This window comes from Carettochelys insculpta, chromosome 9 (genome assembly GCF_033958435.1).
Source record: "Carettochelys insculpta isolate YL-2023 chromosome 9, ASM3395843v1, whole genome shotgun sequence".
Classification (NCBI taxonomy): domain Eukaryota; kingdom Metazoa; phylum Chordata; order Testudines; family Carettochelyidae; genus Carettochelys; species Carettochelys insculpta.
The window spans coordinates 4086728-4103612 of NC_134145.1; the positions used below are offsets into that span (position 1 = coordinate 4086728).

General features: G+C 42.6%; 1 protein-coding gene across 1 annotated transcript in view; it reads right to left on the minus strand.

The window, feature by feature from the left end:
• Nucleotides 1-16885, minus strand: part of TESK2 (testis associated actin remodelling kinase 2) — a 110847-nt gene that overhangs the window by 69861 nt on the left and 24101 nt on the right. The window contains exon 3 of the mRNA XM_075003535.1: nt 13314-13435. Within this exon, the coding sequence (XP_074859636.1) occupies nt 13314-13435 (122 nt within the window). The remainder of the gene's footprint in view (nt 1-13313; nt 13436-16885) is intronic.

Consider the following 16885-nt stretch of genomic DNA (forward strand, 5'->3'; position numbering starts at 1 on the left):
AAGTACTTTAGGAAGAATCTTAACCACATCTCACCTCCCCCTTCCCCCGAGGTTAAGCTCCTTGTGATCATGACAAAGAGGGCAATTTGAATAGCATACATTGCCCTGGGTGTGGAAAAATACGAATGAAAACTGGTAAAGCAGAATGTGATAAATCCAAGGTCTGTGTGATGCGGTATACCACCCCCACGCTGGCCAGGGGGATGGGGGTCAGGCTTGCTGGGTGGAAACAGTCCCTCCCCCATGGCCCTTCTGGGCATGCTCCAAGGCCTGGGAAGCCAGTCAGATGGGGCTGGCCACCAGGGGAGCAGGAGCTCCTGCTATAGCTTGGGAGCACCAGCAGGCAGAGGGGGAGCAGCAGCAGCCCAAGGAAAAGCAGCTGCAGCCTGAGCAGCGCATCACGGCTAGAAGGGATAGGAAGTAGCCCGGGGCAGGGAGCCTGGTGGATACTCTTGAGCTTGGCATCTTGCTGAAAGATTCCCCACTGAGCTGATGGTTGGGACCACCCCTGCCATCGACAGGGCCCTGGGCTGGGGCTCAGTGGAGAGGAGGGGCTGGGCTCCTCTACCCTCACCCCTGTGACCCCAAGGAAGCAGGAGCACTGACCTGCCAAGATCAATTAATCTGCTGGGGCCTACCGAGGCTGCACGGCCTGATTGCAACTACCAGCTATGCCGCTGGGCCTGCTACTGTGGACTAGGCCACTGAAGCCTAAGTGGGATATTGACTGGCTCTGCTGAGGCCTGACTGGTACTATCGACTGGGCTGCAGAGGCCTGTGATATGGACTCAGCTGCTGGGGCCTGACTGGGACACAGACTAGGCCACCGAAGCCTGACAGCAGTGTGTAAGTCCTCAGAAGAGGCACAGAGCTGGGTGCCCTGCCACAGTCTCCCATAAGAAAGCTCATTAAAGCCTGATGTTTACACATTGTATAGACTGCAGAAGCGTTCAATAGATCCCATGTTGCTGTAACAGGAGCTAGATGCTTCATAATATAACCATTTTCAGTTGTATCATTTACAATTTGATAACTTGAATGCAAAACGTGTTGAGTATTAAGTTGTGTTATTGGCTCACTGAGGAATTGTTCCACACGTCTTGACCTACCTGCCCCACTCATATACCCCAAAAAGTACAAGCAGAAATGTAAGACTTCAATAAATGTGACAATTCTGAATGTGGCAGAGGAATCTTGTGAAGGTTGGTCTGTAGAAATAATGACTCCTTAGACCCTAAAATAACTTCTGTATTGAAAAACAAAAATGATGCAAGGGACATGAAGCACTAGGTAAGCTAAGCTGCTTTTGAAGAAATGAATGATCCTTACTGTTCTCCTCTCTAACAGCTGACTGGTAAATTACAAGCAATCCAAGAAAAACAAAGACAAGGGCCTTTGCGTAAGCTGAGCTGTGAAAATCTGTTTCTGAAACTGGAAGAGAAAAAACAAAACCCTACAATCTGGTCTCCTTCTGCTCTTGCCCCCCCTACTATCTTTCTCTACCATGGGGCAAAAAGCAAAAAGTGCTCTCTCCTTCATATGATGCAAAAATGAGGATTTCAGAAAGAAACTTTTGAATAACCAGTTAATGCAAACTGCTGCCTTCTTTTCTCTCTTAAAGGCAATTACTTAAAATGAAAGCTATAAGCAGATCATTCATATTTAAAAACCTTTGAACAATCAGAGATCTATCTGTACAAGAAGTGACTGACATGCAGACAAACTGAAATACACTTGATTAAACGAAAGCTCTTGAACCACACCGCACAGAATTACAGTTTTATTCACAAAACAACAAGGTCTGACACATGGGTCCAGTCTTCTAGAACACTTTGATTCCAGTGGCTATTCTCTACTGCACAAGTTCTGAGATCTTGACATATTATTTTGTCCTTTCTTAAACAGAGACGACTTATGACATATTGCTGATAGTGAAGTTTATTATTCCAACTTTTTTGCTCAGTTGAAAATACTGAGCCTTGTAATAACCACATCAAGAACATCTCAATCCACCCAGATATCTAAAATAGGTTATAAAGAATCTGTACTTACTTTCAAACAAAAGCCAAGTGGGACATAAATCCCATATTTTATGCATTACATCTGACAAAAGCAGCTGGACTCATATTCCCTTACAGACTAACAGATTTTGTGGAACATAAACTTTCGTGGGTCTTTGCCCACAAACGCTTATGTTCCACAACAATCTGTTCGCCTACAAGGTGCCACAGGACTTCTCGTTATTTTTGGGGATACAGACTAAAATGGCTACCCCTCTGCTACTGGACTCATATTATCCATTTTAGTTATTTGCACAGTATGGAAGGTAATACAGTACATCTACGCAGTAGAAATTCTATACAGTAAACCCTCAAAATGCGTGATTGCGAGTTAAGTGCAACTCAAAATCCTGCTTCCTCCAGCCCCGATTCAACACCCCCACACCACGCGGCCCCAGTTCAAACTCCCTGTGGCCCAGCTCACCACCCATGCATGGCTCCAGCTTACCACCACCACCAACTGGCCCCGGTTCAAACCCCTCCCCACCCCCAGCCCCGGTTCAATGTTCTCTTACACACACACAAACACTCTTCCACCCCCCCACGGCTCTGGTTCAACACCCCACTCCACCCCTGTTCAAACCCCCTGCATGCCCCCGGCTCAAGTCCAGTCCCTGTCCCCACAACTTCCCTCAACCCTAACCCTCCCCAGACTTAACCCTCCTGCTCCCCTCCCATGGCCCCAACCTACCGTCAAGTCTTCACCCTCCACAACTGCTACTCCCAGCTCCAGGACTTACCTTCAAAAGGAGTTCCAGGTTTTCCTGCTGCTTCCCTGGATGCAGAACATGCATCCCACCAGGGAAAAAAGCCGCCCCCCAACTCACGCGAAATTCGAGTTATGCAAGGATGCATGGGAACACAACCCTTGCATAACTCACAGGACTATTGTAGCTACATCTATAAAACAGCTTCCAACAGAATCTTGCACACTAACAAAAAATCTAGACAACTCTACTTTGCTCCTCAAAAGTGTACTTTTTTTTAAAAAGGTATAAATTCCAACTAAGAATCTTCAAGCATTTCACAAAAGAGAAAGAATTACATCTACACATCCATGAGAGATAAAAGGTCATTTGGAAAAGAAAGGTTCTCTATTTATTTAAATAAAGTCTGATGTTAAACTAATAAGGTGTTTGTGATACAAGGCTGTTCTTTGTGGAAGAGAATGGCGAAGGCCACGGAAGAAAAATAAATTGATCAAAAAACAAATAGAATTCAAAAAAGTTTCAATGCTGTTAGCCTGTTCTGGTGAAACATATAAATTCTGTCAGCTCATTTGCTTGATTCAAAGGAAGCATCCGTGTGAACCAGTAAATTATTTTCTCCCAATCGTCTTATTTAATACATCTTTCCACATCTGTTATAGCAAAAATATAGTCTCTATCAGAAAAGTAAAATTACAGCAGCTTTTCACAAAGACATTTTTATTTTTAAACACCAAAACCATTAGTAAAATTGAAAGAGCAAGTTAGTGGGAGTTCATGTGACCATATCTAGATTGAAGAGGAATAGAAAAACAGTAAACTTGAAGCACTACGGTACAGATGTGACACCCTGCAGTTTTATTAAACATTAAAGAAGATAGCTTTTTGTCTCAAACTTTTCTTATATTTTCATTCAGAAGGTATAGAAACTAAAATAAGATAAGGCCAATAAGATTTAACAGTGTCTCTTGATACTATCAGAGGGAAATAAATAAGCTGCACAACATGGTATCTTTTTCTAAGTGACTACTGTGAGTATTCAGATACTACAGGAATATGTAGCAGTTCAAAACCTAAGACCGTAGAAAATCCTAGAAACAAGAACATACAATAATGAGAAATATTAGTTTTCTGTTTGAGAAATATGGAAGTTTCTGCCACTTAAAATAGAACTGAAAAAAGGCTCAGTAGCTATGACACATTTCTAAACACATTTCTATTTCTAAAAATACATTTCTAAACCCCCACACTGATAAAAATTGCCATGCAAGCAAAAAACACAAGACAATGTTGTTAATACGTTTACAAACAAACTATCATTTAAACATTACCAAAGAATCTAATTTTTCTGGACATCTGGAAAACAGGTTTAAAGGACATAGATACACCAGTCCAAATTCCTGGATCATCATCTCCTGTGTTTGCTTCATCAGGCAACAGTAAGCCTGACAGCTAAGCTAAATACTGCTGAAAAATTGTGCTGAACATAATGTAGGCAGATGCTAGTTAGAAGGCACAGCTCCTTAGGTATATTTAGACAGTCTTTGCCCCAAGTGAGATTCCATTTCTTTGAATAGGAAGGAGACCTGCTTGCTGACCCATTAAGGATTATTCCTCATGGCTAGATGCACTGTCTTGAGTGCCAACATGCACTTGTAGGTCAAGTGCCGCAGAATGCATCAGTCAAGAGATTACACTTCAAGGCTACGTCTACACGTGCACCCAACTTCGAAATAGCTTATTTCGATGTTGAGACATCGAAATAGGCTATTTCGATGAATAACGTCTACACGTCCTCCAGGGCTGGCAACGTCGATGTTCAACTTCGACGTTGCTCAGCCCAACATCGAAATAGGCACAGCGAGGGAACGTCTACACGCCAAAGTAGCACACATCGAAATAAGGGAGCCAGGCACAGCTGCAGACAGGGTCACGGGGCGGACTCAAAAGCAAGTCGCTCCCTTAAAGGGCCCCTCCCAGACACACTTTCATTAAACAGTGCAAGATACACAGAGCCAACAACTAGTTGCAGACCCTGTATATGCAGCACGGACCCCCAGCTGCAGCAGCAGCAGCCAGAAGCCCTGGGCTAAGGGCTGCTGCCCACGGTGACCACAGAGCCCCGCAAGGGCTGGAGAGAGAGTATCTCTCAACCCCCCAGCTGATGGCCGCCATGGAGGACCCCGCTATTTCGATGTTGCGGGACGCGGATCGTCTACACGTCCCTACTTCGATGTTGAACGTCGAAGTAGGGCGCTATTCCCATCCGCTCATGGGGTTAGCGACTTCGACGTCTCGCCGCCTAACGTCGATGTCAACTTCGAAATAGCGCCCAACACGTGTAGACGTGACGGGCGCTATTTCGAAGTTACTGCCGCTACTTCGAAGTAGCGTGCACGTGTAGACGCAGCCCAAGTGTGCCAGAAGAGGCCTTGATTGGGCAGTTATCCAAAATACATAACAAATACATTTCTTCAGAGAGGAAAATGGAAGCATTCGTAAAGGAAATTTAGTACTAACACTAATAGGCACTGACTCTGTGGAAGTTCTGAGGCTGGAGCATCGACAGAAAAATTAAGTGATATTCAGCATTCATCAGCAGCCAAGCTCCCCGCTTCTCCCCACCCAACACGTCCCACCAGCCCTGCTGATCAACTTCACTTTCCCCCCAGCAGCACCTGCCCCTCACGAACAGCTGTTTCATGCTGTGCAGGTTGGTTCTGGGAGGGAAGGGAAGGAAAGGAGTGAGGATGGGGCACACTCAGTGGAAGAGGTGGAGGGGAAGAAGCGGGGCAGGGAGGGAAGGAAGAGGCAAATGTGGGGGTTTGGAGGAATGGTCAGGGCAGGGGTGTCACAGGGGTGGGGGTATGGGAGAAGAGGTGGAATGGAAATGGGGCCTGGGTCAAGAACTGACACCCCCACCCCACCAACTAGAGGGAAAGCCAGCACCTATGCTAACATGAGAGAGAAACCCTTTCAGTGCAGCCCGGCTAGTATAATGCAGATTATTTAATCATGAAATACTCCATTCTGATGAATGCTAGGTTTAAAAATTTGAAAGCCAGCTCTGGTAGGAACTCCCCTGCCCTTAGAACAGCACTCTCAAATGGAGGTCCAGGTACTCTAGTGGTCTGCCTGCCCTGCTGATCAATCCCTCCCTCTTCCTCCCACTGCTTCCTGTATACCACACTTTTTGTCCCTGCAATTAGCAAGTCCCCCAATCTACATAAGGTAATCCAAACCAACAGAAATTGCAGTTATGTTCATATGGAAAAAACCCTTTGGCATGTGTAAGAAAATAGTGTGCAGAATATAAAAACTTTGTTAATCAGTATATAAATGCAAATACACATACATAAAAATAATAGCATATTTGAACATTTGTAATGAGATGGATGAGCCTGAGGCCCAGCAGCGAGTCATGCCGTGCCCCCTTATGAAATGTCATGACGCCCCTCCTCTTTGCTCCCCCTACTCTAGATGATGGCCCAGCAACAGGCTTTGGACACATTTTCTATAGAGGGATGGTTAGTCAGGGTCTCACAAACAGTCTTCAATTCAGTCAATTTGTTAAGGAGGCAAGACATTCTGAGCAGGGTGGTAAAAGTATAACCTGTAGCCTCCAACTTTTGAAGAGGCACTGTCTTACTTATGGTTGACAAGATAAACTGCAGTCCAGATTACATTAAGTTATGTTATTGCTGGGGATCTATTAAAGCCAGTGCAAGCTTCACAGTAAAAGGATGTAATGGGGACACATTCCCATTCTGTAGACAAAAATTAACTATGTATAAACTGGTATCCTGTATAATTTGCCACAGGCAGTAGACAGAAGAAAATTATAGTCAGACAAAAACTGCAAATAATTCAGATTTGGAAGACTGGCAAACATACAATAAATTTCTCAGAAACTATACTGTCAGGTGCAGAGAAAGTTCAGGCTAGAACAAATACGATTGTACCATGTCTCTGAATATTTTTGGAGGGCAAGGTATGGATGTGACCCTAAGTACCTTGTATTCCAACTCTATACAGTACTTTAGTGATATTTGTACAAACCTTGTGAGGTACCACTCAACAGCTAATCAACACCCTGGTCATTAATATCATTCTGGAATACATGTAACAATGTCACATGTAAAGTTTGTGAGAAAACTACTAACAGGACTGCCTAGGCCTTGAATACAAATGAAGCAAGGTGATCAGTGACAACAGAACCGCAACTTATATATGCGATCAACAGAACCATCAAAGGTCACAAGGTGGTTGAGGAGTCAGTATATATAAAGAATTAGGTATCGTTTTGTCTAGTCAGCTGGTCACCATCAGAGATGATGGAAGTACAGCTACATAAAAGGTAAAGAAAGATATCAGTGATGCTTAGGAGGGAGATTCCACGGTAGTTGTTGCAGTCGCTTCTGTCTCCTTTGTTCTTATACAAGGTTACAATGTTAGCGTCGCGCATACCCTGTGGAACCCCACCCTCTTTCCAGCACAGGCACAGCAGCTCATGTAGGGGTTCCAGGAGTGTGTCCGCGGCACACTTGATTACCTCTGGTGGTATACCATCCTGGCCAGGGGCCTTTCCTGCTGCAATGCTGTCGATGGCTCTCCTCAGTTCATCCACAGTAGGTTCTTGATCCAGTTCGTCCATTACTGGTAGGAGCTCGATGGCATCGAGGGCTGCGTCAACCACAATGCTCTCGCATGAGTACAGCTTGGTGCACTGCCTCAGGTGCATCCTTGCAATATCATGGAAAGACAGAGTGAACAACACTGCCGTCCTCGAGCAAGCTGGAATCCCAACCATGCACACCCTCCTCAGGCAGTGTCGGCTCCGCTGGCTTGGCCACGTCCACAGGATGAATGATGGAAGGATTCCAAAAGACATCCAGTACGGTGAGCTAGCCGCTGGCAAAAGACCTCCCGGACACCCCCAGTTGCGCTACAAAGATGTCTGCAAGAGAGACCTCAGAGAGGAAGACATCGAGCTGGACAACTGGGAAGAACTAGCAGACGACCGCAGCAGATGGAGGCAGGGGTTACACAAGGGCCTTCAGAAGGACGAGATGAGGATCAGACAGCTAGCAGAGGAGAAGCGAGCACACAGAAAGCACACTAAGGACTTGCCAGACACCCACCACATCTGCAAGAGATGCAGCAAGGACTGTCACTCTCGTGTGGGTCTTCATAGTCACAGTAGATGCTGTAAATGAAGTCCTCAATTGAAACTATAAAGGGTGCGATCCATAGTCTATGCAGACTGAAGGATGCCTACTACTACTAAAGAAAGCTATCAAGCTGGCCAGGAGGAAAATAGCTAACCCCCAGGAAGCCTGTCTGCTTCTGGAAACAGGTTGAATGAACTTTGAAATATATGTTTTTCAAAAGGTTTACTGGAGTATAAAGAGGGGTAGTGTTACCTTTCACCTAAAGATGACTGTAGTGCAACAAGCAGGCTGCTGGAGTCAGAATTACTGAACCAAGGGCGGCTTTCAGCACAGACCCTGATGACGTTTCTATGTGTAACTGCCCAAAGGTAGACTTGAACATGGGACCTGCTGGAGCGTAGTGCAGGCACTGCTACGGTTTGAACTAAAAGCCAGATGGCTCTCATCTAAGGCTGTAGAGGAGAATCCTCCTTTTTCTGTTTAAGTGGCTTAGGTCCCACTACATAGGACACTGAACTACACCTAGGTGTATGGGTTACACATGCTGGTTGGGTGTGTCCAGACAAGGGAGCTAAAGCAGCAGAGATTTTTAAGGCACCCAAAGTTACAAGCTAGGACACAGTAACCTCTATCTGGTCTGGATTGCACCCCAAAATGTGACCATAGACACAGGGAATGACTTTACTGAATGTGCCCTAAAACTTTCCATATTTAATTGTACTAGATGTAATGCTAAATAAAAATGCATTTTAATGACTTTTTACTGTTGACACTTTAAATCCATACCACATTTTAGTGCAAAGGTGCATCATCTCACCTAGCCCTTTCAACTTCATAAATTTTAATTCATAATTTATACTTATATTTATACCAGTATGTATACATGATTTCTGAAATAAGTCTTTTGAGAGTCCAGGTAGCAGGAAGATTTAGGAGATTTGTCACCTCCCCACTCCCATTTTCTGACTGCAGTCTGTTAACTACAAAACTCAGTTTAACATAAACATATTAAGGGCACTAAAGACAATGCCAGCAGTAAGCCTACTGTAACATATCGAAACACAGATTATTTCACTGATGGGAGGGCCTTGCCAGGGGACCAACTGCCGTAAAAGAAAAAAGATTGGTATTATATTTCATGGACATGGAATTTTTCCACGTGAGCAGATGAAAAATTCTCCTTCAAGAAATCTCATATGCCGGCTATACTTTAGTTTTTTCATATTTGCAGATGGCGGGGTTTAATTGATGAATCAATCTGTCTGTGTGTTTGCTGCCAAACACACAGCAACATTTCAAGGCGCTCCCCTGAGGAAATTTAAGACATGATCTAAGACTTTCTGCATACAAAACATTTTTATATATAAAGCTCCCTAAAATACATATTAAATAAAGAAGTATTTTTAATGTAAACAGTAGTGATATTAAAGAACGAAACTCAATTGCACACTGAAAATGCACTAATCTAAAAGGCAGCACAGGAAAGGAAGGATCTGGATCAACAGACTGCAACATTAGTGAGCACTATACAACAGAGAGCAGGGACTTACTTATCAAGACAAAAGAGCATTGATCTCAAGGATCAGAGTCCCATAGACTGCCTTGGGCAGGAGTTCCAGGTACGCTGTATATCAACAGCATAGAGAAACGAAGGAGAGACTTTTTGAAGGCTTACATTGTTTAATAGATGGTTTCAAATTAAATTATGGCCCCGAAAATGATTACATAAAAATGGCACCTTCTTGCATAACAGATCTTCTCCAATGTGTGTTGAGAGTTATAACTGCTGCCTTGAGCGACACAACTAACTTTATACTGCTCTTTACTTCTGTTAGTTCTACCATGCCAATATACAACAGAGGGTACCAAAATATATTCCAAAATATCCCTTCTTGAGCTTCAGAAAGTAGTTTTATTTTTGTGTGTGTACAGAGATAATACATAGAATAGCACCATCGATTTCTCATTTTCCTCAACAGTACATTTGTGTTGGAGACCCTAAGGTTCTATTTTTATAGATTCTCATGTTCAACATGTACAGGAGGCTCCCAGGGAGGACAGCAAGGCAGCTAGGTCAGCATCTTGTCCAAGAGGTGGTGAGATGGGTATAACCTAGAACATGCTGCATGGTCTCCTGTAGGGATTTAAGGGCTCAGGGTTCCAGTCACCGCAGCCGCTTCTGCAGTAGCAGCAATGGCAGCCAGGAGCTCCAGACCCTTTTGAATCAGTGAGTACCAGGGCAGTTGCCATTCTTCCCCTCCCCCAGCAGGCCTACCAACTAGTGATGTCCAGATCAGACTTTTGAAACCACTGCCATAAAACAATTGCTTTTTACAGTACATCAGAGCTCATAAGAGATGAGGTGGCTTATATTTGCCACTTATGTAAGACCAGAGCTCATCTCAGAGTCAAGTGAGGAAGCTGCATTAAACATTAACCACAGCACAATTCAGCTGGATACCAAGAGAGAGAACAACATCCCAATGACAAAGAGAATTTTAGCAGGCAGATTTGGAGAATGATGATGAAAAGAGTGTTAAAGTCATTCTGTGCTTCAGCTTGCTTTTAAAAGCCCTGGAATGGAAACGTTACACATTCAAAAGACAAATTTACTATGAAAGAATAAGTCTCTTTATATCACAATATAAGAATCCCAGAAAACCCTTCAATATACTACAAGCATAGAACATTCTAATGACAAAATCCACACTTGATTTTAAAAAAAATGCAGTCCTGTAGCACCTAAAAGACTAACAATTTTATTCATTAAGTAATGAGCTTTTGCAGGTAACACCCACTTCAACACATCTGGGCCAAAAATAAGACTCCAGTAAATGCAGTGTAAGTTTACAGCGTACAATACTACTGCTGGCAAATAAAGCACTCTGCATACATTTGTTTGTTTCTTAATATATAATCTTGTTTGTCTTTAGTGTTATGCATTGCTAGGTATACCTCTCCATTATCCAGAATATTTGAATATCCAGCAACCTTCCAGTCCCAGGGCTGCTGGCTATGAAAGAGTTTACTGTAATTAGACCTGTAACCGTGGTAAAGGGAAACGCAGCCAAGTATGATTAAGGGAAGATCAGTAAAACACTTGGATAAGTACACTCTAATATGGTCAAACGTTACTGAACAGAAAAGCCTGTGCCTCTAAACTGTTATTTGGAAAAAAATAAAAAATAGACTTGAACTGATGAGGTCCTTCATATGGATTTTCAAATACTTCTGAGAAGGGCTCTCAAATTACTATTAAGGAAAATGAATGAGGTAGAGGAGCAAAAATATATTGCCTTGCATTAATAACTGATTAATGCAGAATTGCTCCAAAGAACAGAAACGTAAACAGTTGAGTATATTCCAGGGATTGATACTGGAACGTGAATTATTTAAAAATATAGAGGAAGAAGAAAAACTTACTTCAATTTAGTAAATGTTACAGATCTAATGTTACACAACGTTTCAACATATTAACCTTATGTAACTATAATGTAATGCACATTGGCAACATGATTCTATACTTCTTGAAAAGACTCAGAAAGGTAGCCATGTTAATCTATACCTTCACAAAAAAACAAGCAGTCCTCCAGCACCTTAAGCACTACTATATTTATTAGGTAACGAGCTTCCGTGGGTAAAACCTACTTCTTCAGAATTTAACTTCAGAAGTGGGTCTTAGTCACCACAACTCATTGCCTAACATAGCTGAGTGGATTTACCGCCGTGGTGTCCTCACACATCTTTGGCTCCATTGATAGTAACCAGAAGGCTCTGTGTGTGTGCGTGCGTGCGTGCGTGCGCGCACACCCAAAGACCTGAGCAGAGGTCCCCCAAAGACCACAGACCAGATAATGACTGAAGGCACCCAGCCAGGTTTATTGTAGAGCAACATACAGTAACAGTTTTCCTCAGATTCTACTAATCCACTGCACATATGTACTTGCCGCAATGGACTGACTCAGTCAGTGGTAAATTTCCACTGCCCCCATGTCAGACAAAGACTGTCCGCCACAAGACACCACTTTATATGCAGATATGAAGAAATCACCCCTCTCTGCTGATGTATTAGGTTGCCACTATCTAATGCTACTTAGATACCACCCAGCGCCCTGTACCTCGTGTTGTGATTAGATCATCTCTATCCATCGTGCTGTCATTTTAATCCCTTTCATGAACCTGAGTCTGTATCTAAGAAGAGTATGTACCAAGATCTTTCTTAATGAGCTGGTGGTACCTTGTGATTTTAACTTATGACCGAAACCAATTATTGTTCTGCTCCTGGGCTGATTACCAATTCGTGTTTTGCACCGTCACTCCTGTCTGTGCCAAATTCTTTTATCAGAGACATGTCTCTTGCTCACATTTCAGCTTTGCTTTATAGGTTAGCCATGTTTTATTCATTGTTGCTAGGCCTTAGGCCTCAAACCAGACCTGCGCTGTATGGTTTTAGGCCTTCATCTTACCACACCTAATAAATAACTTTATTAGTTTTTAAGATGCTAGAGGACTGCTTGTTTCTTTCTCTTAACATTGACTGATTCTAAAGTTTATGAACTCCCCAAGGAAAAACTTCAGTCATCATTATACAGCTGAACCAGGATGTTTGCCAGTTGTACAGCAACACAGAGAGAGAGACAAAAATTACCTAAGTACACTGTGTACAGTGTAACATTAGATTCTAACAATGTTATAACCTCAGCTGAAGCAGTGTTTGTTGCTTGTCACCTAAACTTCAGGAAAGTATGGATGAGACAGAAAAGGAACAAGTGATATGCTTAGAAGTATTTGGAAATGAGCTATGACAATCTATGGCAAAATTTGGATAATTTAGCTTTGAAAGGAAAAATATTAATCAGAGCAGACTACCTTAATTCTAGTTTCTATTTTTTTATCTCTCTTATCCTGTCTCAGACAAAAACAAGAGAGCATTCAAAATCAGAGGGCAATAAATTTAACAAAAGCAAAAGGAATATAATTGTACACTATGCACAGTTAACCTGTGATATTCACCCCCATAGGTAGTACCAATTAAATACTGAAGCTAGCCTATATGACCATTCCCAATAGTTTTCATTATGCAAGTTAACACAGTAAGCAGAAATCAAATCTTGCTTCATTTCAGTTGACTGAAGGGAAAATTATGTTATGAAGATTTGTATGTTCCTCCGAAAAAACAGTTATTGCTTATTACTAGACATAAAATGCCAAACTAGGTAATATGCTCTAAAATGAAAAATCCTATTTTAAAAATTAGAGGTTCTATCTTTTGGATCCATAAAGATTTATTCATACACAAAAAGCTCCCAAGAACCCTCCCTAACCCCTTTCACTACCTTAAAACAAAAAACTAAAACAAACAAAAAAAACAGTACCTTAAGATGTTTGGATGAGAGAGCCTGTTCATGAGTTGGATCTCTTTCAGCATATTTGCTCTGTTACTACTCAGTATATTCATCTTCAAAGCCATCACCTGGTCTGAAGTTTTGTGTCTCACCTACAGAATAAAAGCGAAATGAGTAGATGGGATTTTAAACAGAAGGAAATGTAAAGTTAATGAGCCATTAAAAAAAGAGCAGCATTTGACAAACAGAAAGCTCTTTGTGTCTGAAATGTTGAAAACAACTATGCCATCTCTGGCCTACAAGGTAGTTTGCCACTACCATAGTGCTGGAATATCTCCCAAATATTTTGAAGTCACCATTTCTCCCTCTTCTGTCACTCTGTAGGATAGATACCTCGGTAAGATCAGAGGGTTTGTTCCCTTACTCATATGAACAAGCATAAATAACTAAAGAAAGTACACCGAAGAAACATGTTTGTTTAATTACAAATATAGTTATTGCCATGGTTACCCAATCTCTTGCAGGAGGGAGTTCCACATTCTAAATCCCACAAAACCCCCTCCCTTCCTACTCCACCAGGGATGCCTGTTTCATTGTTCGTGTGGAAGGCTGCTGTCATGAGAAATCATGGTGCCTGATACATGGGTGGCACGGATGGTACACTGAGTCAACCCTACAGAGGTCGCTGGATATCAGGACAGACTTTGAGACTGATTCTTTGTCTATATTGCAAAGCAGCTCCATTCTTTTACAAGAGTTCCTCTTCATACACACCTCTGCACAAGATTTTAGCCCTGTTTCCACACCTGATTACGAGACATTTCGAAAAGGGTTAAGCTGTTACCTTTCATGCCCGACACAAAAAAATCCTTAGCCAAACTGAGCAATGTGCGTGGAAAAACATAATTAGCCACATATTTCTTCCTGACCCCTCCCAAAAAAAGACTATGACCAAGCAATAAATAAATTCTCTTTTAAATTATCAAATTCCACAACCACTCCTCTTTTGCTGATGGCACAGTCTCGAGGTAAAAAATCTTAAATTGTGACAAGTATCTACCTAGGTCACTAGATTACAGGTATTAAATGAAAATGCTAACATTCCAATGTATTTTTCATCGTTTATGCTTTCTACTTTTCAGATCTCAGATTGGGCAATGGAAATCAGTTTCACTTTCAAACCATGTTGCAGCAAAAGGTTAGTTATCAACAACTGCAGGAGAATGTTTGCCTAAGTGTTGTTTGCATTGGAATTAAAAAATCAGTTGTAAAATATTTCTATTGGTTTTAGACTTAATTATAACTGCTTCATACAATGAATTTTAAGGTAAATTTAAGCTGACATAGCCCTTTCAAATAAATTCTCCTCAATTCTACATACCTCTTTTCGATGACCATTCAGTTTACCTACTACTTATAGAAAATAATATATATGTCGATATAATACATACCTATATCTGTATTTATATAGGCTACGTCTACACTAGCCAAAAACTTCGAAATGGCCATGCAAATGGCCATTTCGAAGTTTACTAATGAAGCACTGAGATACATATTCAGCACCTCATTAGCATGCGGGCGGCCTCAGCACTTCGAAATTGACGCAGCTCGCCGCTGCACGGCTCGTCCAGATGGGGCTCCTTTTCGAAAGGACCCCGCCTACTTCAAAGTCCCCTTATTCCCATGTGCAGATTGGAATAAGGGGACTTCTAAATTGACGCGGCTCATCCAGACGGGGCTCCTTTTCGAAAGGACCCCGCCTACTTCGAAGTGCCACGGCCACCCGCATGCTGATGAGGTGCTGAATATGTATCTCAGCGCTTCATTAGTAAACTTCGAAATGGCCATGTAAATGGCCATTTCAAAGTTTTTGGCTAGTGCAGACATAGCCTTTATGTTTTCCAGAGACTGAGGCTTATGCAGAGTCATCTAGCAGCAGCAAGCAAAACTAGCACCTGCTGCCAATTTAGCACCTGTGGCTAACTAAGGCCTGTAGAACCCTTCAAAAGGGTTTCCTTCAGGTAACCAGAGGGGAATGGAGATAAGAGGACAGACAAGGACTGTGGAAGGACTCCCCCCAAGAAGAGAAGACTGCAGTTACCTGAGGAAGGTATTGGGAAAGTATCTGGTGGAAGTGGCCCAGGGAGGCAGTTTGCTGTACCAGGAGGGCCCGGCGGGGAAGCCCCTCCAGCTGCAGCTGCCTAGGGTCCCTGGACTGGAACCCAGTATATGTGGAAGGAGTCTGGGTTCCCCCCCAGACCACCCCACACCTCAGGGCAGCCCTAGAGGGCAGGAAGAGAGAGTCTCTTACACTAAATGACTATTTTGGACTAGCCAATGATGAGAATGGCTCAGTGATGCTGTGACCCAAGCCTCTGTGAGAGCACGAGGCAGAGCAGGCCTCTCAAGACTGCATTTTAAAACTGCCACATACCGCAGGACCCAGCAAGGACAAGACTGGGGCTTTGTCACAATATATATTAATTCACTTTCCACAATTTAAACCTGAACTTTTGCTCTAATAACCAAATGGTCGACCAATATTAAGTTTTATGATGAAGTTCTGCTAGCTTAAATACTTTTACAAGGACAGACCAGACCAATAACCCCAGTTCTGTTACTTTTCATACAGTTGGTCCCTTTTTGCACTTAATTTTGATGCCCTCACTATCTACAATTTTTCCTTGAGCAATGTGAACAAAACTGGGCACTGTGCTCCAAAAACAGCGTAACTGGTACTTTATAAACACCATAAACCTGTAGATCTTCAGTAACACCATCCACTTTTCATGATACATCCTATGTAGTCCTCTTTACTTCCACTACACACTTGAAAACCCAAAAATCTTACCCTCTTTCCTCTGCAGCATTAAGTAGTTCAGTGCCATTTAAACTACAACCTGATTTGGACAAGATTTCTATCCAAGCACATAACTTTATACTTAGGCAGGTTAAATTTCATAATTCATCTCAGTCTGATCACCACATCTCCTCTTCAGAGCTTGTCTTCCCCCTTTTGGAATCATCTAAGTTTAGTAATTTCACTTGTTGAAGCTTGGTGGGGAAAGGCGGGTATTTTTAAGAGAGTACTAATTAAAATACAAAACCCTGCAGAATACTCTCCTACAAACCTGCACAAAATAATATACACCCTGTCATCTCTCTGCTTTCTAGCCAATTCTTTAACTATGAGGGTTGGGTGATTGTTTACTAAGAGTTTCTAAAATAATCCACTATGTAGAAGCTTTCTGAAAAACGCAACCATTAAATCTATCGCTTTCACTCTACACAGACCAATGGATTTTTCATTTAGAAAAGTAACTGGATTTGTCTGACCTGATTTACCTTTCACAAAGCCATGCTGATTCACACTACAGTAGACCCCTGACTTATGTGTAGGCTGCATTCCCGTGCAACAATGCAAATTTAACATAAGTCAGGACCAGGTTCGGGAGGGACCCTGCCACCTGTGTCTCCCAGTCCTGGCTGTGCCTGGCTCCCTGCTCCCATGAGCAGCAGGGAGCCCCAAGCCAGGTGCTGCTGCGCTGGCAACTCCCAGGAGCCAGGAAACTGACCAGCACAGCACCACCTGGCTCTGGCCT